The 23,619-nt window shown below is 36.6% G+C and overlaps 1 protein-coding gene across 1 annotated transcript in view; it reads left to right on the forward strand.

Moving 5' to 3' along the window:
* The first annotated feature begins 335 nt into the window (after positions 1-335).
* pcnt (pericentrin) overlaps positions 336-23,619 on the forward strand; it is a 174,690-nt gene continuing 151,406 nt past the window's right edge. The window contains exons 1-4 of the mRNA XM_039756353.1: positions 336-482; positions 3,882-4,094; positions 6,571-6,621; positions 17,317-17,475. Of these exons, the coding sequence (XP_039612287.1) occupies positions 435-482; positions 3,882-4,094; positions 6,571-6,621; positions 17,317-17,475 (471 nt within the window). The 5' untranslated portion in view covers positions 336-434. The remainder of the gene's footprint in view (positions 483-3,881; positions 4,095-6,570; positions 6,622-17,316; positions 17,476-23,619) is intronic.

The raw sequence follows: 23,619 nt of genomic DNA on the forward strand, positions 1-23,619 counted from the left end.
ACTTTCAGAATTTTTCGCGGAGACTTTTTTTTTAAAGAATTTGGGGCGGTACTTACCAAGTGTTTAACTGATTTGTTACTGACATTGGCTCACTATCTTGTCATTCATTAAGTTCCCGCCCACTTTCAGTTATTCCGAACTGCGCTCTCGTTGGTTGAATTGAGTGCAGTCAGCCCGCTGCATAGGCGGAGGCAGACACAGTGACCATTCAGTTGGAGAATACAGTGATCGGTCCTGTAATTGGCGAAGGTAAACAGTCATCTGGTCCTCTATTGGCTCAAATTCGGCAAAATCGCTGTAGGGGCGGGACGAATAAGGTAGGCGGCCATGTTGAAGTTGTTAGTGACAGTTAACTAGGAAGAGTTGAGCAGAACTGCAGCAAGCATCTAAAAGCAGGGGGTATTAAATGTTAATTTTAATAGTTTTATCGCGTCATGGATAATGCAGAGAGAGAAAAGAAGATGCAGGCCGGAAGAGCAAAGGTGGGAATCTTGTTGTTTTAACTTTTTTTGGCACCAATACATCTGTTTTGGTTTAGAAGAGAAAGCCTTGGTTTTACCTTTTGTTTTGTAAGGAAGCAGGGGCATCGCATTTCTGAATTTAAACTTCTCCTGAGATTTAGACTGATGCTTGTTTTCATTTGGTTGCCGAGGAAGTAGTCCCAAGTGTTTTGTTTTCAAAAAAGTGTTTCTACTGATCGGTTAAAGATGACCTGAAGATTTAAGGATGCGTTGAGTAAAAGTTGCACAGTGGGTGCAACTGTACTTATTCTGTTTATTTGAGTCACAGTTCACAACCTTGTTCTGATAAACCAGCTGAAAGAAAGTCGGCTTCATCCAGCTTCTAAATACTTCCAAGTGTAGAAGATTTAATTAAGTGTTTCTTCAGTCTATGAACTTTTAATATGTTTCATTACCAGTTAGAATTAAAACCATGCACTATTTTCAATGTATGCTATTTTGCACTTGTATGGTGATCAACCGGCAATTGCCAAAACCATGTTGGCCTATTTGTCGCTTTCATCTACTCAGATTTTAATGGTATTACGTACTCTTAAGTTTCTTTTTGTAAAAAATATGGAAAGATGACAGGCCATCACTTAAGGCCAATGTGCTTTTATTGCCATATTCTTTTTTCCATTGTCGTTCTACTGTTCTGTAAGCTTTCCTTAAGGACCAATTGAATTTCTTCCTGGGATCGCAGAACCTAACTCAAAAGCATCGGGTTCAAGGCAGGAAACAGCTTGCCTTGGAGAGAAATCTACCCAGTTAACCCATCGCATGCACACATACTCAACGCATACAGTGTGAAATGCAGTTTAACCCTACCAGTTTGTCTTTTGTGAAAAATCCAGCCATACACGGGGACACATGCAAACTCCACCTGGACAACATCTGCGCAATAGAGGTTTGAGAAAGTTATATAATGAAATAGATTTAGCCAGTGGTAAACTTGTGAATACTGATATTGCTCTTATGTAAAACACTGTAAGGAGAGGTGCAGCCTCTAACAACACCCAGTATGATCATACATCTGGTAAGTAGTCTTTTTCTGTTTTAATTATTGACCGCCACCATAAGTAGCCACCTAACTCTAAGATGGTGTACTTTTTTTTGATGCCAGCAGCATTTAAAACACTCGATTTGACTTACTCTTCACAAGCATTACTGATCTAGGTCTTTTCAAACATACAGTCTCATTGAGTTAGTGCTCAAACTCGTGCAGTGAGTTACTTTTAAGTGTTCATTTTTTCAAATGTGTAAGTTTAATAATTCTTGGAACCGGTAAAGGAAAACTGCATCTGTCTCGGCTCATCTGAATTGAGCCACAGGTTCTTGTCGGAAGAATATATGATTTAAATATCCAGTTTTCTGTCCTGCTGTACTAGTGTTTCAGACTGCATCCCACCTTCCTGCAATTTTGTTTGTAAAAGTTTCATTCTTTAGGATATTTATAGGATTGGTTCAGACTAACTTGTTTAGATCAGATTAATTCCTCAGCAGGCAAATTGTCATCCAGTGTAGAATGGTACGAGTACTTACTTTCCGTGTTTGTCTATTACAGTTATGCTCTGTAGTTCATATTTTCCCTGCTTATTATAAAACACATTAATTCACAATTGTGATTCTTTTGAAGAAGCTACGCACAAATTATATTGGTTGTATGCAGTAATGATTTTGTTAAAATGACATGCTCAGATTGATTTTTTTTTTCCCCAGACCCGTTCACTTATTTTGTAGTCACATGTTGTAGTATTCCCCAGTTGTAAACTCTTTGTATATATTCTGCTAGTTTCACGTTTCCATAGAATTTTTTTTTTGTGTGACCCCTTTAGAATTGAATGAAGTTCTGTTTTAATTATTCAACAATGCAATTTGATCTTTAGCATTGATAAAAAGGGGTTTCAAATCTTTGTGTTAAACACAATTTTTAAACATTTACATTTGGAGAAGTCATTAGCTTAGAGGTTTACATATTTTTGCACAACCTAAACTGTTGGTGGTAGTAGTAGTATTGTCACTTGCACAGCCAGCCAGAGATGCCTTCATGTTCTTGCCTGTCCTGCTATTTTCATTTGGTTTATTTTTCTGGGTGGGTTATCTTTTAATGGAGAAGTTGGGTATTTTTTTAAAATAAAAAATGGTATTAATAGTCAGTATTTATTCTTTAATTTGCATATTTCTCTTTATTCAACAGTTTTACTTTATAAATTTAATTTTTGTTACAGATTTTTTCAAAAATGAGGTCTTGCAATTAGTTCAGATTCTACTTATGTTTTTATTTAATTGTTGTGTAAAATAAATCATTTTTCATAATTCATCTGTATTTTTACCTTCATCAAATTATATTTTATGTAAATGTTGAGCAGCACTGATTTCTTATTTATGGTGGCATCCTTCCTTGTACCAATTGCTACTCTTCCTCCATGTGACTCTGAAATGTTTAAATGGGTTGCAAAAGAAACTGATGCATGTATTTATTTATTTTTTTTAGAGACTTCATGTTCTCAGTCCTATAAAGTTTAACAATCTTTATTTTTTATGGAAACTTTCACTAGAAAAATTCAAACAGACAATTTACAAAGGAAATAAGAATAATAATCACTCTACATAAGTTAACAAAAATTAGAAATGAGAAGTAAAATATTCTTAGACCACATCTTAAAAGTGTGTTATTCACACCACTCAGAGTGGTGGCTCTGAGGCTAGGGATCTGCGCTGGCAATCGGAAGGTTGGCGGTTCGAATTCCGTAAATGCCAAAAAGGGACTCTGCTCTGTTGGGCCTTTGAGCAAGGCCCTTAACCTGCAATTGCTGAGCATTTTGATTATTAAAAAAAGCGCTATATAAATGCAAAGAATTATTATTATTATTATTTCTTCTTTAGGTGGCAATAAAATCACTTTGCATTTGCTAGCTTTTCAGTTGCAACTTATTTTATTGGGTTTAGTGGGGCTGTAAAATCAATAAATAGGATATTTAAAATAAAACGTCTGCAAATAAAGTGTTTTTGAATAAAAATAAAGTTTTTTGAGTTAAAATAAAGTATTAAGTAAAATACTATTTTTATTAAAAGATCATCCAAATTGAATGTTCTATTTAAATAGTTCATGCCTACTTTAAGCATAATAGAGAGGGATGTTGAATGTAAATTTTATTCAATTTTTAAGTCAATTTATTGGGTGTTTAATGTTTTACATTGTGGTTTTGTGGCATATAGTTTATATAAATCTTATAACATTTTTTTTCCCCCTTTGCCTCTTATCTCTTTCTTTGCCACTTTGTTGTGTATCAGTTATCCTGCTGCTTTTGACATTTTAAATAAAATTTCATGTTATATCATCCTTACTTACCTTCATCTTTCATTCATACTACTTTGCAGCTTGCTCATTTCAGACAGCGAAATTCAAAAGCAGAAAGCTCTAATATTCCAAAAAAGACAACAAAGCGGAAGGTTAAAACCGTCCACACGCAAGAATTTCAAGAACAATTCTGTTCACCATCTACAGTTTGTAATCAAGATGAGTGCCTTCAACCACTAAATGCATGTCAAGACACAGAAAATACATGTTTACAAGACAGTTCCTCTGTTGAAGTAAGTTGAAATATTGACATCATTTTTATTTCTTCAAAGAGAAAGTTGTGTCCTTTGGAAAATGTTGTAAATGGGAAACAATATATTGAAAAACATAATTGTGGTTACATTTTTAGGTTTAGGGGTTTTCTTGGACCTTTTTTCATATTGTAGCATATGTAATTCATTCAGTCATTCATTTTTCAAGCTGTTAAGTTGGTGGGGAGAATAAACAAATCAGTGTTTTATAATTTGAAGTTGGGCTGTCAGATTGACTATCACTCCTTGAAAGTAATATAACCTATATTTTTAAAAAAAAAAAAAAATTTTTTTGAAGACAAAACTGTCACTTGATTGCAAAAGAGTGATCTTTTATATTACCTAGCACTAATTTTGGCATTGTGTTACTCCAGACACGCTATGCTGCAATACTTCTGTATTTTGCATCACTTCCATGATCAGTGTTTTTATAATTATTTATGTGTATCATTATGTATAAAACCTATAGGTTTTTCTCCAGTGCCCCAAAGGTATTGTTTTGCTCCTGATCCTGTTCAATTATACTCAAATCTGAGATCCCAGGTTTGCTCTTTTAATACCAATAAGCATTCATCATACCAAACGAAATCTGATTTCCTTTTATTTTGGAAGCAGCTGGCTTTGATACACAATTTTAAACAAAGGCATAATGAAAAATAAGTATTAAGGTTACATGTGTTGTATTTTTGTTGAATCTGTAAGGGTAGAGGGTGGTGTGGGGTGGCAATAATCCCATTTAGTTTAATCTTGTATGTTATTCTTTAACCTCTTTACTAGCAGTGGGCTCGATTGACACCGGTCTCAACATATGTATCTAATTGAGCTTTTACCTTCCACAAGCCTGTTAGCAGATTTTGTAATTTGCTATTAATGAAAGTGTTTGCTAAATAAATATAGTGAAATTTGAAATACTTATTACAATGCAACATTTACTAAAGGTAGAAACTCCATTTGAGAAACACACACAGAATTATTGTGCCTCGACTTGTGAAGTCAGGACCCATCAATATTTCATAGTCTTCTGCACCCAAGGACCAGAAAGACTGTTAGCAGAGTGCTATAGGAGGGGGACAAGATGCCTGAAACTAAAGTAATGATTGCTTTTAACATGTTTAAGTAATGGGGATTAATTTTGTACCAGTTTCATATATGCATTACAGGTGCATGAAGTGTCCTAGTTTCAGTTTTCTCTTTGATCATGTCACTTTCCATGAATAGAAATTCCTGTGTTCCCAACGAGTGAGTGTTAGTGCCTGATTCATCAACACTGCATGCTTTGCAAACACACCACAAGTAAAAATAGTAATAATAATGAAGTGTACGAACGCACATTAAATACAATTGTACATGTAGTAGCACTCAGAACTTCTAACTTATGTTAGAATATAATCAACTATTATTTTTAATATGAGTATTCAAACACTAATTTTTGTGTAATTTTCATTTTGTCAAAGAAAGGAACAATTAACACTTGTGGTGTATAGTTTAATTATAAAAATTCCAAAGTTAACAGTTTAAAATTGAACATAAGGCTTCTTTGTGTCTAGTTATGCAGGAGCTTAACATAAAATGTGTTTTAAAGGAATAAAAAAAATAACAATTGGAAGTTGGCTGTTAAGTGACATAAATCTGATTAGGACATCCCTGGAATTAGTACTGCTTAAGATGCACTCTTGACTTTATCCTCTGTATGAAACTTTTTTTTCCTTTCTCTCTTCCTTAAAATCATTTTAGTAAGTTTAGTACCATCACTTTTAATAGCAATTTTCATTTTGGTTAATGTTATTTTCAAATGCTTCATCATAATTAAGATATTGCTTTTAGTTTTGCAGGAGTGTGCCACACCATATTATGTAGTGACAGAGGGGAAAAAAAAAAACAAAAACTAAACTGTCTTGGTCTCCCCCTGCTGTAAATAGTTTAATATAAATAGTATATGTTAGATTACCATGGTATTGCTGGTTTCTAGTGTGGTGCTGGATGATTCTCATTCAACCTTATTATTATCATTAATTAATTAATTATTTTCGTTCTTTCCAATCCTTGTCATTTCCTTCTGGTTCAAATATCCTAAGAATCACCCATTCTTTGTTTTCTTGTTTTTTTACTAATATATGTACATCTTTGACTAAGGCGCTCTTTTCTGACATTAATTGAGTGATATTCTTACAAAAGATAAAATTAGCAGTGTAGCACAAGTGTGATTGTGTGTACTCTGTACAGATGAGTGCAGTTGTTTTTAAACAGGCGTACAGATGCTTTGTGCAGGTGTGTATAGCTTCACTTAAGGTGGTCTCTGGTTTTAAGTTTGTGTTCCTGATTTGGCCATGAAGAGTATATGCAGTTGTTTCTAAAGAAATTTCTAAAAAATTATTGTATACATGTGTGATTTAAGTTAATGGTTCCAAATCAAAGTCAATGAAGTTGCCTAAATAAATACTTTCTTTTCTTTTGACAGGCCTGTGATAAAGACGAATCAGTAATGGAAGGCACAGTTGTTCAGGTTCCTGTATGTTTTCACACATTTTGTATTAATATAAATTAAACATTTTTCTTGTGTTATTACTGTAAAATACATTTTAATATAACGTCTTCTGTTTTTGCTAATTTTAGAACTGGCTTATTGTTCAAATGATTTGGGCTGATGATAAATTGAAAATGTATAGTATGAGTGGTGGAGTTATTGTATTATATTATAAACACTAAAATAATTCCACCATAATATCAAAAAGCCATTTTATTTATGTAAGTATTGATTATAAGCTACTGGAGTGTGAAGAGATAACCTTTATTCTCATACGTATTTTGTCTTGTTGGGAGAAAAAACAGTTCTACTGTAAATTTTAAAATTGTAAATGATTTCATTTTTATCAGAGGTGGATGAATCGGTGATATAGATTAGGGCTGCCAGAGCTGTGTCTTATTTGAGGGCAAAAACTAACATTTGATTGTAAAAGAATGGTTGTGTTTTTACTCTCACTAATGGTACCTTAGGCACACTATGATACAAAGTTGCACCATTTTACAGATGTTTTTTTGTACTTCAGTTTCATGGTCAGCCATTCTGTAATTTTTCAGTGACTAGCTTTTATCTTCATTACTAAAACCTATAGATATACCCCCTTCAGAATGTAGTTTTTTTTTTTTTAATTTTATACTCCAAGTGTACTCAAAGCAGTTTTTCTATATTGATTTCCTGGTGCCCTAAAAGTATAACTTTTGAATCCTACTCTGTCTTATTCACTCTTAAACTTCAGATCCCTGGCTGTTTTTTAATGCTAAGACCTTCTGATTAAAGCAAATTGAAAATAATTGTCATTCTGATATTGGTTTTAGTACAATACTTTACAATCTGCACTTTAAAGAGACAACATGCCATGTCACACAATTAGTTTCCATCTTACATTGCTGCTGGATTTACACAATGTAATTTAAAAAAAAAAAAAAAATTAGGCCAACTTCATCCAGCAGCCATGAAAAAGGAGCTTAAATCACATATTGTGAAGCTTACAGTTGTGTAACATTTTCCCAAAATACCATTCAGATTTTTTTTTTAAAGAAATAAAAACATAAGTATAGCTGCGTCTTTTCCAGTTTCCCAAAACTGAGTAGCTATTGAGTTGGTAAGACAGGATCCAGCACGAGTCAGACTTGTATAAAAGAAATTTCTCAGTCCAATATAAGGTAAAAAGGGTTTAGTGAAAATTCAAAGTAAAGCAGTTCACACAAAAATAGAGAAAAAAGTTATAACAGTTATACAATAGTTATAATAGAATATTACATTTTAATTTAGCTTGTGGGGTTTATAACGGAACCTCCCATAGACTATACACTAATTTATAAGTAAACATTTTAGCACAAGTGAGAGAATACTTCTGTAAATTTAGCATAGCTTAAATAACTAACAAATGGCTTTTACACATCCAGCCCCTAATTGTTTATGCTATGGGCAAAATCAATTGCTACAGCACTACTTAAGAGCCTTAACTTATTCATGAACATTTTAAATGAGAACTTAAACTTAAATGTAAAAACACAGACACAATTTAGGTACACAAAATTTAAGTTGAATCATTTCAATCAATTGCTGTTTCTTGGAGCAGGTACATTATTCACTGGTCTATCCAGTGCTGTTGGTTTTTTTTTGTGGATATGCTGCAAAGTAACAAGATCAACATGTGAACATTCTTTGGTGACAGAATCATTCATTTGATAAAGTCATTTTGGCCATTTGTGTTCTTGCTTTAGCAGGCTTTAAATCCATGTCTTACTATTGATTAACCTTTCCTATGGTTGATCTTCTTGAAGCTTGGTATGCTGGATTGAATGCAGATTTGATGCACCTACATTACGATGTCTGAGAATGTTCTGTTATCGCTGTGTTTCTATCGACAACAAAGGTTTTGTAGCGGGCAGTGCAGTGAACTTTAATAAAGTGGTGCTATCAGTCCAAAATGTTGACTCTTGCCGTTCATGTTTTAGCATCTTAATCTACAGTATTTTGACTGCTACCATAGCTGCTGTTAATTCCAACCTTGGAATAATGGCAGGTTTCATTGGTGCAACTCCTGACTTCCCCATTACAAATGAACAATGTCTCTTATGTTCTTTGTTAGGAGAAGGTAAGAAACAGGGCCATATACATCTTTAGAACTGTATCCAAAATGATTCATTTGTGCAGACTTTATGTGCCCAGCCCTGCTGGTGATGAAGAGAAATCGTCGGAGCAAAAGACGCACCAAAAGGTTTTCACCTGGAATGAAGGCTCTAGGAGTCAAGAGGATGAGCAAACTGAGTAATTAGATTTATTGTTATAAAACAATAACGGCGACTCAACCCAATTAGGCCAAATCGAGCTGAGCCCCGATCAGTTCAAAAATCACAGCTTATATAATCATTTCTTATCATTCTGACTTCGCTAGGTGCCGCCTATTGGCTGCTTTCCGCTGACTCCTTTTTCTGCAGCTGGTCTAATTAACTTTTATTAGAAGCACCAATATTTCTTATTTTCTGTCAATTATCTTTAATTTTCTGCTTCGCTTATTTTTAGGTCGGCTGAGAGCCAACAGGTGTTTTCCCTTCTTCCATCCTTGAGCTGTCTTTATCTCATCATTCTCCCTTCCTGGGTCCTCTTGCTAGGTTTTATTGGTAGCTAGAACTAAGCTGTAATTAAAAAAGAAATATGGCATGGGCCTTTATTTAACCATTTGTTTAGCAGGCCTAACTTGCATTAATATTTGCACTAAGGTTAATGCTTATATATTTTCTTATATTTAATTTATGCTAATACACGAATATACTAATTTTATTTTTCATACTGGTTTAATGCTCCTGCTTACATTATAATCCACATGTACCTGCAAATTGTCGATTCATTTTCTCCATTACTGAACATACTTAACTTCCACTTCTTCATCCCTTCCAGGCCCATTAAGGCAAGTTTGTCAGGCAGTATTAACTGGTGGTAAAATTCCAAGTCAGTCATATACTGAACTGACAACTGACAGAATACCACATCTTGTAGCTGGCTTATCTTGAAAGTTTACCTTAGTCTTAACTGTCTGTGTGCACCATTGAATGCCTAGGGCTCTCCAATTGGTAACAAATCATGGCTTAAGCCTAAGTCCTTTTGTTCAATCGTTCTGTCTTCTTCAGGTATGGACAATGAGTCTTTCTCCTGCTACTTACCCATTGGGTCAGGTGAAACCCTTCTTTGAAACACAAGGCTTGAACATCTTTTGCCAGTTTTATGACTTGTTCTTCTATAGCTACTGAATTTAGACAGTCATCCACGTAGATATTGTGAAACACTGTGTTAAACACTTGTTTCAAGCATCCTTAGCTGTTCTTTGTACAGCATAAAAAAATATAACTGGGTGAAGAAATAGCACCAAAAAGATATACTGTACTGTGCTGTTATTTTGTATTTCTTTAGTCCGTCATCCAGATTAGCTTCTGGCCACCACAAGAAATGAAGCAGATTAGTATCTTCATCTGAAACTTTACTTGGTAAAACATTGATTTAATATCTGCCATTAGTGTAACTGGATGCTCATTGAATTTTATAAGAACTACAATGAGAGTATTAAATGGGTCAGGCCTTTTTTAGTAACTGTTCATTCAGTATTAACCGTTAGTAAGTGGCTGTACAGTCAAAAACCACTCCTTTTATTTTTCTTCGAATAATATACTCCATGGTGAGGAATGTACTACGCTTTGTCTTGACTGAGTGATAACTATTAATAGCCATAATAGCATATGCATTATCTAAGACCTCCTTCATAAATTTTTTCTAATCCTCATGGAACATAGGGCTGTTTTTCAGTTTTCTCTTGGTGCCAATAGCATGTTATTCTGCAATGGAATGATTGTTTGGCATTTTAAACGTCTTATCTTTAAAAAGCAGATATATGAAATAGTGTCCATCCACCAATTTCTCAAACTGTTGAGACTATGCACATGAACTTAATGTCGTCTTGTGACATTTTCTCTTTCTCATTATACAGTAGCTGTGCTGTGGAAGGTCTGTATTGTATTGCTGGAGTATCATTTGTTTTATTTTCCATTATTGGCACTCAACTGTATATTTTTGGAGTCTTTCATTATCTGTCCCCTTTAGTATACCATTGACAGTCCATCCAAAAGCTGTCTTCACAGCATAAGGACGTTCCTCTCTACTGTGTATGATTTGCCATGGCTTTAGGAATATTTGTACATATTAACAATCCCATGTTTGCTTTTATCTGTGGTAGATGCACATCTTTGAAGTAAGATAATCTTGCAATATCCACTTGCATTGGGATGTTCTCCCTTTTCACTTGGATAAAGTTCAGCATATAAACCCTCTGGCAATTTGATAAATATATTTGCTTCAACTCCACAAACCAGTAACTCTGAGAGAACGGAACATTTTGTTAGTTTCTGTTTATTGACTTTATTCCTTTCCACAGTGCTGATATAAGCTTGAGCTCTTCTTCCAGGAAGATTTAACTTATTGAAGGTTTGTTTGTAGCTGTAATGCCAGAGTCTATATGGGCATAGGTTTCTATACTTACTGGGACCACAGCTATGACATAATCTTTACCGGCCCTGGTAGAAGTGCATGTCCTGATTCTGTAGAAACGTACAAGCAACAAATATTCTTCTTTTCTAAATTGCTTTTTTGGGTGGGTGTGGCTTTTTCTGTGCCTAATTCTTCATTCATATGCTAGATGTCTGAATATGACTGAACATATTTGACAATTTTTTTCTATAGTCTTTTGATCATGTTTTTAGACTGTTCATCTTACTACATGCAACAAGGGTGTGCGTTTCATTACATAATAGATAGGGCTTACTGAATGCACACACAGCCATGTCTGCCTTTTTGACTGAGGTGTCTTGAGTCCCTTTTTTGGCAGCAACTGTAGTATTTGTAGCAAAACTGTTTTTTTTCTCTGGCCACTTTTCAGGGTAGGCTTCACTTTGTCAGTTTTTTCGTTCTTGGTTTTATGGCTTTGAAAGGCTGTACCGTGAACAGGATGCAATGATCTTGTAGCCTGTCGTCCTAGAAAGTCCACTAGGTCAGCAAGTCGTGCATTTCTGTCTTCATTTTCCTCAATATCACAAGCTGTGTTTTCCAACTTGTCTTGTGGCTTGTAGGGAAGTTTTGAAAGTATATTAGGAATATTTGCACTGGTGTCAAATTCATATCCATTCTTCACGCTGAACATAACGTTTGCACAGCTAGAAAGAAAGGCAGCATAATCTCTCAGGCCTGCTCCTTCATCCAAAGCCTGGCAGTCTAACAGATGTTTATCATTTTTGGTCCATGTAATATCTTTCTATTATTTATATAAAAAAAAAAAAAATCTTGACAGGGAGACGAGACATGATCTTCTCGGAAGACAATTTGACGACTTGCGAGAAACACTTTAACGTCCCATGAGACAAAGTCAGTGAGACAGGACAGCTGCTGTATAGGCTTTTAAATGATGGACGCGCAGCTCGACAAGCAAAACACACACCTTGGCAGCAGGAGAACAATGCCAGCAGCTGCGTTCAGCCCCCCGCCCCCCCACAACGCGAGTGGGGAGACGCAAAGTGGCAGGAGTATAGCTCGCCTCCGGGGGAAGGTTGAGCAAAGCGAATAAGACTAGATCATCTTGGAGGGACACTTTGATGACACGCGAGACTACATATTACAACCTTAGGAAGCAAAACGTGTGAGACGGTAAACCTGTGAGGCGGTGATTTTGCATGTCACGCACTACTTACAAACAATTTAAAACAAGTTCACAGACATCTAACCTAGCAGTTGTTGGAATGGTTTTGGCAGACACACTTCATGTGCTCCCAGCTCTTAAAACAATAACAAGCAGAACACACCGCTCGCCAGCAGCAGAATGCAGCAAGCCAGCAGATTGTCCAAGCGTATCTCCTTAGCGTGCATTCAGCCCTCCAACCCCCATTACAACGTGAGCAGCATTATACGTCCCGCGAGAAAGAGATTTAACCATAACCAGGGCAGGAAATAAAGAACAAATATTGTTTTGACAAAAGTTTTAAAGTAAAAGTGAAAAAAATGCATATGTATAAAATAATCTCTTTAAATTGTTTATCCGGTAAACCAAACCCAGGGGTGGGTGAGTAAAGCGAGCAGGTGGCAGAGCCCCCTAGTTTTCCTAATCAGAAACAATTTGATAAAAACTTACATTTCTTCATCTGTGATCTTAAGTTGGGTGTTACTAAAGATGGCTGCTTGTAGTGTCCTAGACTGCTGTAGCCACTATCACACTTCACATATGCAGCGTAAGAAATATAGTGGAACTGTGCAGCAAATCTGTAAAGCAAACATGTGAAACAATAGCATTAGCTGTAACGCTACTGCGGCAGTAAGGGCAAAATTAACAAAAGTTACTTGCATCTTCTCGTTGTTACTATGATATACTAGCGCTATAGATAATGCAATAACTATCACATACGCAGGCTCTATACCAGTTACTTGTAAAAAGAATTTTAATTACAAGCAGCATTATAACAAAAGTGAATCAAAAATAACTTCTTTAGCTCTTATTTAGCACATTTCATATGGGGCAGTAAAACCAAAACCACATATAAAAGCAGTCCTGTGTTTTTAAGCAAAATTAGTTTTAGGATTGAAAAGGTGAGAAAGTGCAAAAACATTAGTCTGTTTACTAATCAGTCTGCAATATCTAACAGATGCTGATGCAGTGCAGAATTGTTTCATGAAATGCACAACTTGGAAACAAAAAATGTACTGGCTACATCAGTGTAGACTGGGCTTGCTACTGCTGAAAAAATAACCTAAAATATTCATCCACTCTTTGAATACATGTGATGGTTAGAATGGAGGATCACAGGAATCATGGGAAAGAGGGGTCCTTTCATCGGAGCAACGTTTCAGCCGTGGAATGGCCAAATGGGGAGGCAGCTTGATGGATGAGGTCTCCAGGACTCTAAAAATATCCAAATCTTATTATGCGATATCATCTACTGTTAAATTCTGCTCCGTACTTCTAAAATTTGTATTATTATGCTGTATTAAGGATTTCTGTGTATTGTGTTGTATTGACCCCCTTCTTTTGACACCCACTGCACGCCCAACCTACCTGGAAAGGGGCCTCTCTTTGAACTGCCTTTCCCAAGGTTTCTTCCATTTTCCCTAAAAGGTTTTTTGGGAGGTTTTCCTTGTCTTCTCAGAGAGTCAAGGCTGGGGGGCTGTCAAGAGGCAGGGCCTGTTAAAGCCCATTGCGGCACTTCCTGTGTGATTTTGGGCTATACAAAAATAAACTGTATTGTATTGTATTGTTAGAATGTTCAATCAATGCTCCTGTCGTTAATTTTATAGTGTTCAGCCTTAGTAAATGTACATAAACCTTTTGAAATAATGACTACTAGCCAACCCGCGGTGTACCATACGCCGCATAATCAGGCCGGTTTTTTAATGATTTTTAAGGACAGGGAGAAAATTAACATTTCAAAAATCGGTAATGTGATAAATCAGCAAGAAAAGCAACATTGTAACAATGCACGGAACGAACCAACACACAATCGTCCGTGACTGAAAACTGGCGGACCACCATCGCGCCTTCTCCTCCCAGACGAAGGGATGGGGGTGGATGGCACTCAGGCGCGGAGGGTGGAACGGGAGGAGAGGAGGATGACGACGTCCATTCCGCTCCCTCAGTCACGCTAGTCTGCTGATTTGTCGTTCAGTATGCACTGCCTGCTCGTGCCCATCTCCAACTCGTCACTTGAGTTGTTGTCGTCTTTGCAAAGTCCAGATGCACCTGTGACTCACGCAGACTTTTCATTGCTCTGTGCGGTTTAACTTGGTTTTTAAAGACTGCTCACTTCATTGTGTTTTAACCTCAGTTGTAAAGGATTGTTTTAAGGATCCTATGGGATACCCCTATCAAACCGTTTCACATGCTGTATATGGCGATTCACATCCGCGAGAAACATGCCTCTATGAACAGTCAACGTAATATAAATGACGCCGTTTTTTCTGTGTTGTCGCGTCCGAGTTGGTGGGTATGGCTTTGCGAGCTGTTGTCGTATCCAATGGTCTTGGAGTTGGTGGGTGTGGCTCCTTCCTGCATGCGCCATAGGTGTCTTACTTGTCAGCAGCTTAGTGAATCCACGCCCCTTCCGGCGTGCTTTCCAAGAGTGTCTTGCCTTAGTGAAATATATATATATATATATATATATATATATATATATATATATATATATATATATATATATATATATATATATATATATATATATATATATATATATATATATATATATATATATATATATATATATACACATACACACATATACTCCATTACAAACAGATGTTGCCTTATGCATTTTACAGAAAGGGCACGAGAAGGATCTCATTAAAAATAAGATGCTCACCATTAACTGATTTGTACAGTACTCTGGGCTCCTAACAGGTACAGTATACAGAAGGCTGTGAAAATGCTCCTTCCTATTAAACCAAACACTGCAGAGTGTGAAGATGCTTTTTCAGGCCTAAATCTAATCTTTACTAATGTGAGGACCCGCCTAATTTTCCAAGCGTTACAAATTTTAATGCAGCTGTTTAGATAGATCTCTTGTGATCAGCTTTATGACTTTGTAAAGGACATTTTGTACCTCAAAATAACTGTGAAAGTTAACCTATTGATGTTTTTGACAGAGAAGCTTATTAAACTAAATATTTTTGTATACATTGGGGGGGAAAAACACATCATGATGACATAATCCTTTAAAAATCATCTGTTTACTAAAATATTCTCTTCTGAGACGCTGATTGTGTTTATGTTTTGGTAGAAGAGTGCTATGCCTTCATGTACGAAAGAAATTTACTAATAAAGCTGCATGTAATCCTCTACCCTCTATGTAAAACAGGACTACCAGAAAGTGTAGCTAGATTACTGGGTTGGCAAAGCTAGTAGCCCAACAGACTCTCATATACATTTCAAGTTTGTCCACCTCAGTTCAGGAATTAGATTCGTTTAACTGTGGTTCAGTGTGTAACAGTGCTGCCTAATTGATCCTGCATGCAGGGTTAAAATTCCACACCTGGAAGTTGTCTGTTCAGAGTTTGCATATTCTTCCCAAGCCTTTATAGGTCTACTCTAGATATTGTGGTTTATCTCCAATGTTCCAAAAAATATGCAGTTTAGGTTAATTGACAGTTCTAGATTGGCTTCTGTGTGAGTGTGAATGTGTCTGTATAGAAGTGAGTACTGAAATTAGCTGGCTCTATATTATGGCTAGGTTCCTGCTTTGCATCCAGTGCTGCTGAGAAAAACTTTAGCCCTCTTGACCATGAGCTGAATTATGTGCGTTTTGACAATGAGTTGAAATGAGAGAGGTTTGTTGTACACTGTATGCTATGTTAAGTAGTAGTAAATTATCAGTTCATCATTTAAAAAAAATCTCTGAGCTCCTTGGTTTGTACAGTGAACGGTCCCCTCCACAATTATTGGAACTTCTGGTTAAAGATGAGTAAAAAAGGTTCTACAAAAACCAATGTTTTGTTGAATTACCTTTATCTCGCACAGAAAAAAAATAAGAGCATTCCAAATTTTAATTGAAGTAAATTTATTTTGAGAAAAAATATTAATTCTGCATCAAGAAATAATTATTTTTAACAAAACTGTGTCATGATTATTGGCACTGCTGTATTTAATGCTTTGAACAACCTCCCTTTGCCAATAAAACGGCAGTGAGTCTTCTCCTATAATATCTTCAAAGGTTGAAGAATATAGAGCAGGGAATCTCATACCATTCCTCTTTACAGAATCTCTCCATATCATATCATATATATTTATGCCAAACACACCTTGAGTGTGTGTTGCCAAAAAGCTCAATTTTTATTTCATCTGACTATAGAACACAGACCTAGTCAAAGTTCCAGTAGTGTTTAGCAAACTTCAGGCACAAACATTTGTGGTTAAATTACAGGAAAAACTTTTTTTTTGGGCATATCTTCCAAATAATCTGTTGGCTATGGAAATGGTGTCTGATGATGGTTTTAGAGTCTTGATCACCCCAAGATGCCACCATTTTGTGTATTTCTCCAGCAGTATTCTGAAAGATATTTTTTTACCTCTCTTATCATCCTGCTCACAGTGCTTGGGGGCAAAGTAAACTTGGGTCCTCTTCCAGGCCAATTTACAAAACAGTTCCAGACTTGTGCAGGTCAACACACTTATCTCTCATTCGAATCGTGTTTTCTATTCTCTTACCCATGTTGATGATTGAGGTAAGGGATTTTGGCATCACTGCCACCTCATATTTATACCCTAGTGGAACAGGACATCATGGATTACTGCTTTAGGTTTCTACACACTGTGATCAACTTGAAAAAAAAAGCAAGATATGAATGGAAAAAATGGTTTAGCTACACTTGGTTCAAGAGAATTTTAGGTGTTCTAATAATCATGGTACACATGGTTTTGCAAAAAAGTTATTTCTTGATGAAGGAATATTTTATTCTCAGAATAAATTTGCTTCATTTCAAGGTTGGAATTCTCTCATTTATTCAGTGCTAGACCAAATTTATATTTAGCATAAGTAATCATAAACAAATACACGCTGGCAGTTTATTTTGCCATGCTTTATAAACCTAAGGTTTTTTTTATTTAATCATAAATTACATAGGAACTAAAAGGCAGCCAATATAATTTCTTTTCCCTAGATGCTATGTTCTAGTGAGGAAGGCAGAAAACAAGATTTACCAACAAGATGGGACATGGAAGAACCTTTTAGCCACATACATGATGTGAGTCATTTGCAGACTATTGCAGAGCTTCCAACAAGTAACCTGCACATGGTGATGGATAGTGAACAGCTAAAGGTACTCAGAAATAACAATTGTATTAGTAACTGTGTATTATGCTTGTATTTAAAGTACAAAAGTTGTATTATTAATTATCAATAATCATACATATATTTTTGCATTCATTATTGTGAATATGGTAGGTTCATGTCTCATTTTGCCTAGTGAAATAATGCATGTTACCTTGTCAATTCACTAACTTTGTGTATTATGTTGTTATAAATAAATATTACACTTAAAACTGTACGTGCAAGCTTTTGCTCCAATGCCCATGAATATGTTCTCAATATGTGGAACTAATTATTGTAAACATTTGCTATAAATATTGTCATGGCATATATTTGAGATATTAAAAAGGCTGGATGTTTTGTAATTGAGTACCTGCCAGTAAAAAAGAGAAACTTTTTAGAAATATTGAAAATTATGATCTGCTGCTTATACTGATGAATGTAGGTGGTTAGATTCAATACATAAGAAATAAATATACTCTCAAAGACCCTGTACCATCATCCATGATGGCCCATTTCTTTAAAAATCCAATGGATAAGGAAGCCTCGATTTTACATGGGATTTTTCATGCCTGGTACCTACTGAAAAAGAGAACAGTTTGAACCAGTGTTTCTCAGCCACTGAGTTGCAACCTACTTTTGGGTTGTAGTCTGCTCCTGGTGGATTGCAATTTGCTATTGTTTATATTGATAGTGTGTTGTGTTTGATCATCAGTGGGTCACGGAGGATTATGCACAATCCTCCCTGTGGAAGAAATTTACTGGCACTGCTGCAGGTTGTCCTGTTCTCCCCATGTAATGGAGGTAATAAAACATAGGGAGGAGAAAAATCGATCTTTATTATCTAAGTCAGCAGTTCCCAACCTGTGTTCTCTCCTGTACCCCCTTGATTAGGCTTTTCATTTGTGTACCCCCTCTCTTTATTACCCCCACCCATCCCTTAAAGTTTTTTTTTTTTTTTAATTTTCTTAGGTTAGCTAAATAATCAAATGACTCAAATTAACCTAATGACATTTATAGGATTTTATTTTTGATTTTACGTTTTACAGTTTATTTACATTTTTTATAATAGCAGCCTAACATAAGAAAACAAATAAAAACAGCATTAAAATAAATTTTACCCACATTAGCTTATGATAAAAGTACATAACAATTATTCATCTTGATATACAAGTCTTCCAACATGGCTCTTAACAATTTTAATGTGATCCTTGAGCTTGTTTCATGGATCAGAGTTTTTTAAAATCAGGTTCAAATGAAGACAGATATAACTTCAAATCAGGACCTGCATCAAGCTTATTGCAATATTTATTCTTATTATACTACTTTTTACTTATTTTGACAGTTTCAGCTCGTTCTCAGATAAAAAACTGAAGTGTCTCAAAAACCTCACACTGGTCTTTTTTGATACATGATTCCCAAAAATCCAATTTCTTTATCATAGACTCGATTTTGTCAGACACCTTAAAGATGGTTATGGAACTGTTCTGTAATCCTAAATTTAGTTTATTCATTTCTGAAAAAAAATCAGATAAGTATGTAAGCTGTTGAAGCCATTCACTTTCATGAAACGTTGAGCTCAACTCAAAAGGATGGTCTTCAAAAAAAACTTCATGTCTCAATTCAAACTATCTTGTGAGTACTTTTCCTCGTAAAAGCCACCTCATTTCTGTGTGCAAAAGTAATATGTATGTAGTATGGAGGCTGTCCATCTCGTCACACAAAGATTTGAATAGTCTGGAGTTTGTTGAATTGGTCTTAATACAATTAACAACTTTGACAGATTGACTGAGCACTTCCTTCAATAAATCGGGCAGGGGTTTAGACACTAGGCTTTGTCAGTGAATACAGCAATGACTCTAAGCTATATTGGGAGCAACTTCTTTGATGCGACCGCGCAAACCAGCATAACAGCCAGACATAGATTTTCCACCATCCATGCAAACACCACAGCAATTGGCCCGATTAATTTCCATCCATCCGGACGGATCGCGGGGGATAGCAGCTTAAGCAGAGAGGCCCAGACTAACCTCTCCCCGGCTACTTCTTCCAGCTCTTCCAGGAGAATCCCAAGGTGTTCCCAGGCCAGCCGGGAGACATCCTGATCAGATGCCCGAGCCACCTCATCTGACTCCTCTCGATGCGGAGGAGCAGCAGCTCTACTCTGAGCCCCTCCCGGATGACTGAGCTTCTCACCCTATCTTTAAGGGAAAGCCCAGACACCCTGTGGAGGAAACTCATTTCAGCCGCTTGTATTCGTGGTCTCGTTCTTTCGGTCACTACCCATAGCTCATGACCATAGGTGAGGGTAGGAACCTAGAGCGACTGGTAAATTGAGAGCTTTACCTTGCGGCTCAGCTCCTTTTTCACCACGACAGACCGATGCAGAGCCCGCATCACTGCAGATGCCGCACCGATCCACCTGTCAATCTCACGGTCCATTCTTCCCTCACTCGTGAACAAGACCCTGAGATACTTGAACTCCTCCACTTGGGGCAGGATCTCACCCCCAACCCTGAGAGGGCACTCCACCCTTTTCCGGCTGAGGACCATGGTTTCGGATTTGGAGGTGCAGATTCTCATCCCAGCCACTTCACACTCAACCGCTCCAGAGAGAGCCGAAGATCACGTCCTGATGAAGCAAACGGGACAACGTCATCTGCAAAAAGCAGTGACTCAATCCTGAGTCCACCAAACCGGACCCCTTCAACACTCTGGCTGCGCCTAGAAATTCTGTCCATAAAAGTTATGAACAGAATCGGTGACAAAGGGCAGCCCTGGCGGAGTCCAACTCTCACTGGAAACGGGCTCGACTTACTGCCGGCAATGCGGACCAAGCTCTGACACTGGTTGTACAGGGACCAAACAGCCCTTATCAGGGGGTCTGGTACCCCATACTCCGGAGCACCCCCCACAGGATTCCCCGATTTAATTTCTTTTTCACAGAAATAACACTGAATGACATTAAATACTGTATGTCCTCACCTTTACATCTTTTAGTGAGAGGAAAGCAAAGTAAAAGATTGTCTTCAAGCACGTTATCATTTAAAAATCTTGCAATAACAAGCATAATTGATAGATTGGAAACATCAGTGCTTTCATCCACCTGTATTAAAAAGGAGTCCCTTCTTTTCATTTTTTCAATTACTGTAGATTCAATGACATCAGACATGTCATCAGACATGTCCTTAATTCTCCAAGAAACTGTATTGTTTGAGAAAGGAATATTGTTAATTTTTCGGACATGGTTTTCACAGAACATACATTGAACAGCATCTTTGATACAAGGAGATATCAAATTTTCAGCGATTGTATGATTTTTACCACTTTTAGCAATACGGTAACTCATTCTGTATGTTGCTTCAACCGCATTCTCATTGACTTTGTTTGCAGATAAGAAACAAGAAGTTAGATTAGGGCCGTTTGATTGTTGCTGGAAAAAACGAACATATCTTTGTTTATAAATTGGATGTTTTGTTGCTAAGTGGTACATCAATAAAGATGGTTTCATGCTACCATTAGACAATATCTCTCCACAAACAACACACAGTGGTTTTGGACAGTTTTCATCTTCCATGAATGAAAATCCATATCTCTAGTATTCAACACAATATTTTCTCCTTTAGTGAAACACTGATGTTTTGAGTTTTTTTTTTTTTTTTATATAGTGTTAACTTTCTCTTGCAAGAACAGGCCTATCAGTCACTGCACACTAGTCCACTTGCACTTGTAAATCATCAGATTGCTTTGAAGTACTTGCAGCTGCCGAATCAGCAGGTTGAATTTCAATGCTAACTGCAGCTCTCTTAAGAGTTCCAGTTTTCAACCACTTATTCATTTTGGGGCACAAAACAATATCAATAGAAAGTCACTCAAAACAATAAATAATAGCTAAACATTAAGCACTCATAAAAGAGGAACATCTAGGCCTATTAATACACGTTACTCACTTGACACTCAATCGAACACTAAAATGATGGACTGCTTTCAATCACAGTGACAGTTTTGGTGAAGAGGGGGAGGACACATGCGCAATCGCACGATATGACTAGTGGTGTTTTGGTCTAGTGACAACTTTCATACAAGTCTGTCTTTGTAAACCAAAACTCTAACTTTGTTTTTTTATTTTTGATTTCACTCCTTTTTTTTGGTGTTTTCCGCCTTTACCAATATTATTTTCATGTACCCCTAACCAGTCTGCCGCTTACCCCCAGTGGTATGCATACCACACGTTGGGAACCGCTGATCAAAGTCTTGCAAGGTAACACAAGAAGTGTGAGCACCTTATGAGCAAGTGTTACAAAGGAGGAGTCACCACAGCTGTCTATTTATGCACTTCATTGAGTAGATCACAATTCCACCAAATACATTGCATAATCAGAAAACCTTTAACATGATTGGTTACTAACCGGACATGGCAGAACATTGATACTGTAAATGATCACAATTATCCTGGTCCACTAGGCTGATTGACAGTCCTGTTAATCCTGTCAACTTCGTTCTGAGCCCTTTGCATTGCCATATGCTCTAGCTAATTTTCCTGTTGATGGACATGGCCGAACTAAGAAGGAAGCATAACAATAGACCAACCACCACACTTTAGAAGGCAGCCATGCACAGAATTCACTCTGGCTCCATATGCGCAAAGCTTATAATTATTCAACTTCAAATCTTTCATCGAGTGCTTTATCTTGTTTAAAATTGTCCAAAATGTTTCCAGGGCAAGATCCAACCTGCAAATGTTGCAATCATGTTTCAATCTCATTGAGCCATATGTTTTGGGCCTGCACCAAATTAACATCATTTTGAACCAAAATCTTTAAATGCCTATTTGACAGCCTTGGTGTCAAAATCCCTCCTAACCCATTAACAGCTGTGTTAGGGGTACTCCCAGATGGGCTTAAAGTGGAGAAAGACAAAGAAAATGTAATTGCCTTTACTTCACTATTGGCACGTTGCGTTACATTGCCCAACTGGAAGAATCCTAACCCACCTCTTTTAAGTCAGTGTGCAACAGATGTTATATATTTGAAATTGGAAAAAATCAAATTCTCACTTAGTGGATCTGTGCAAAATTTTTTTAAAACCTGGCAGGGTCTAATCAATAACATTTTAGAATAAGAATTTAAATTGGGGAAAAGGGGTTTTCTCCCCCTTTTTTACCCTACTGTTAAAGTTTTACTCTGTTGGCCTAGCTCTCTTTCACATGGGTGGGGGTTGATTTGAACTTGGGGTTTTGTCAAGTTCCAATTGCTTGTATGGAATGTCATTTGCTTTTAATAAATGTAAAAAAAAAAAAATAGAAAAACGTTTAGTCATTTAATGGCTCTGAGTTATCTCTCTGTTATACAAAAAAATCCTGGAGAGAAACAGTAGGGCGACGAGACGTGATCTTCACGTTAAGATCACAGAAGACATTTAAAAGACCTGCGAGACTAAAGAGATTGGCCACGAAGCGTAGATAAATGAGACTTTGTGCCAAGAGATTGACCCAGGACCATCTTGCGATGACGCAGAACATGAGATTCTTGCAAGACATGCCCTACTTACAACCAAATAAGAGCACGGTCAGCAGCAACACAGTTGTGTTTTGGCTTTGAGCACACACAGATCCAGGGGTGTCAGCACATATAAAGCGTATAAGGACAATATGTTATAAATGAACATAGATGAAGAAGGAAGAAGAAAGCAGTTCAGAGAAAAGAGACTCAAAAGTGTTGGAGAGACAAACAAGAAAAAATAATCTGTGCAAATTCAGAAAATAAGGAAAGTAATTATCAGCCTGGAACAGGTGGAATTGGAAAAAAAAAAGTACGTCCAATCCAGACATTGGCACCATACACATGCAGAACATGTTGGAGATCATGAAAGCAGTGGAATTCGAAAGGCTAAAAAAAAAAAAACCAAAAAACGGCGCGATACACATGTGGAGAAAGTAAAAGAATATGAAAGCAGGAAAATTAGAAAGTATAAAAAAAAAAAGTAAACATCAAGTAGTGGAAACAAACGGAAATTATTACTTGAAAAAGGGAATATAATCACCATGGACTAGGTGTCATTGAAACAAAAGCAAGATAAAATGAGGTCCAAAATAAAAGACATAGAAAACAAAGTAAAACGTCATTAAAAGGTTAAAAAATAAGGGGCCAAACAC

The sequence above is a fragment of the Polypterus senegalus genome, chromosome 6, assembly GCF_016835505.1.
Source record: "Polypterus senegalus isolate Bchr_013 chromosome 6, ASM1683550v1, whole genome shotgun sequence".
Classification (NCBI taxonomy): domain Eukaryota; kingdom Metazoa; phylum Chordata; class Cladistia; order Polypteriformes; family Polypteridae; genus Polypterus; species Polypterus senegalus.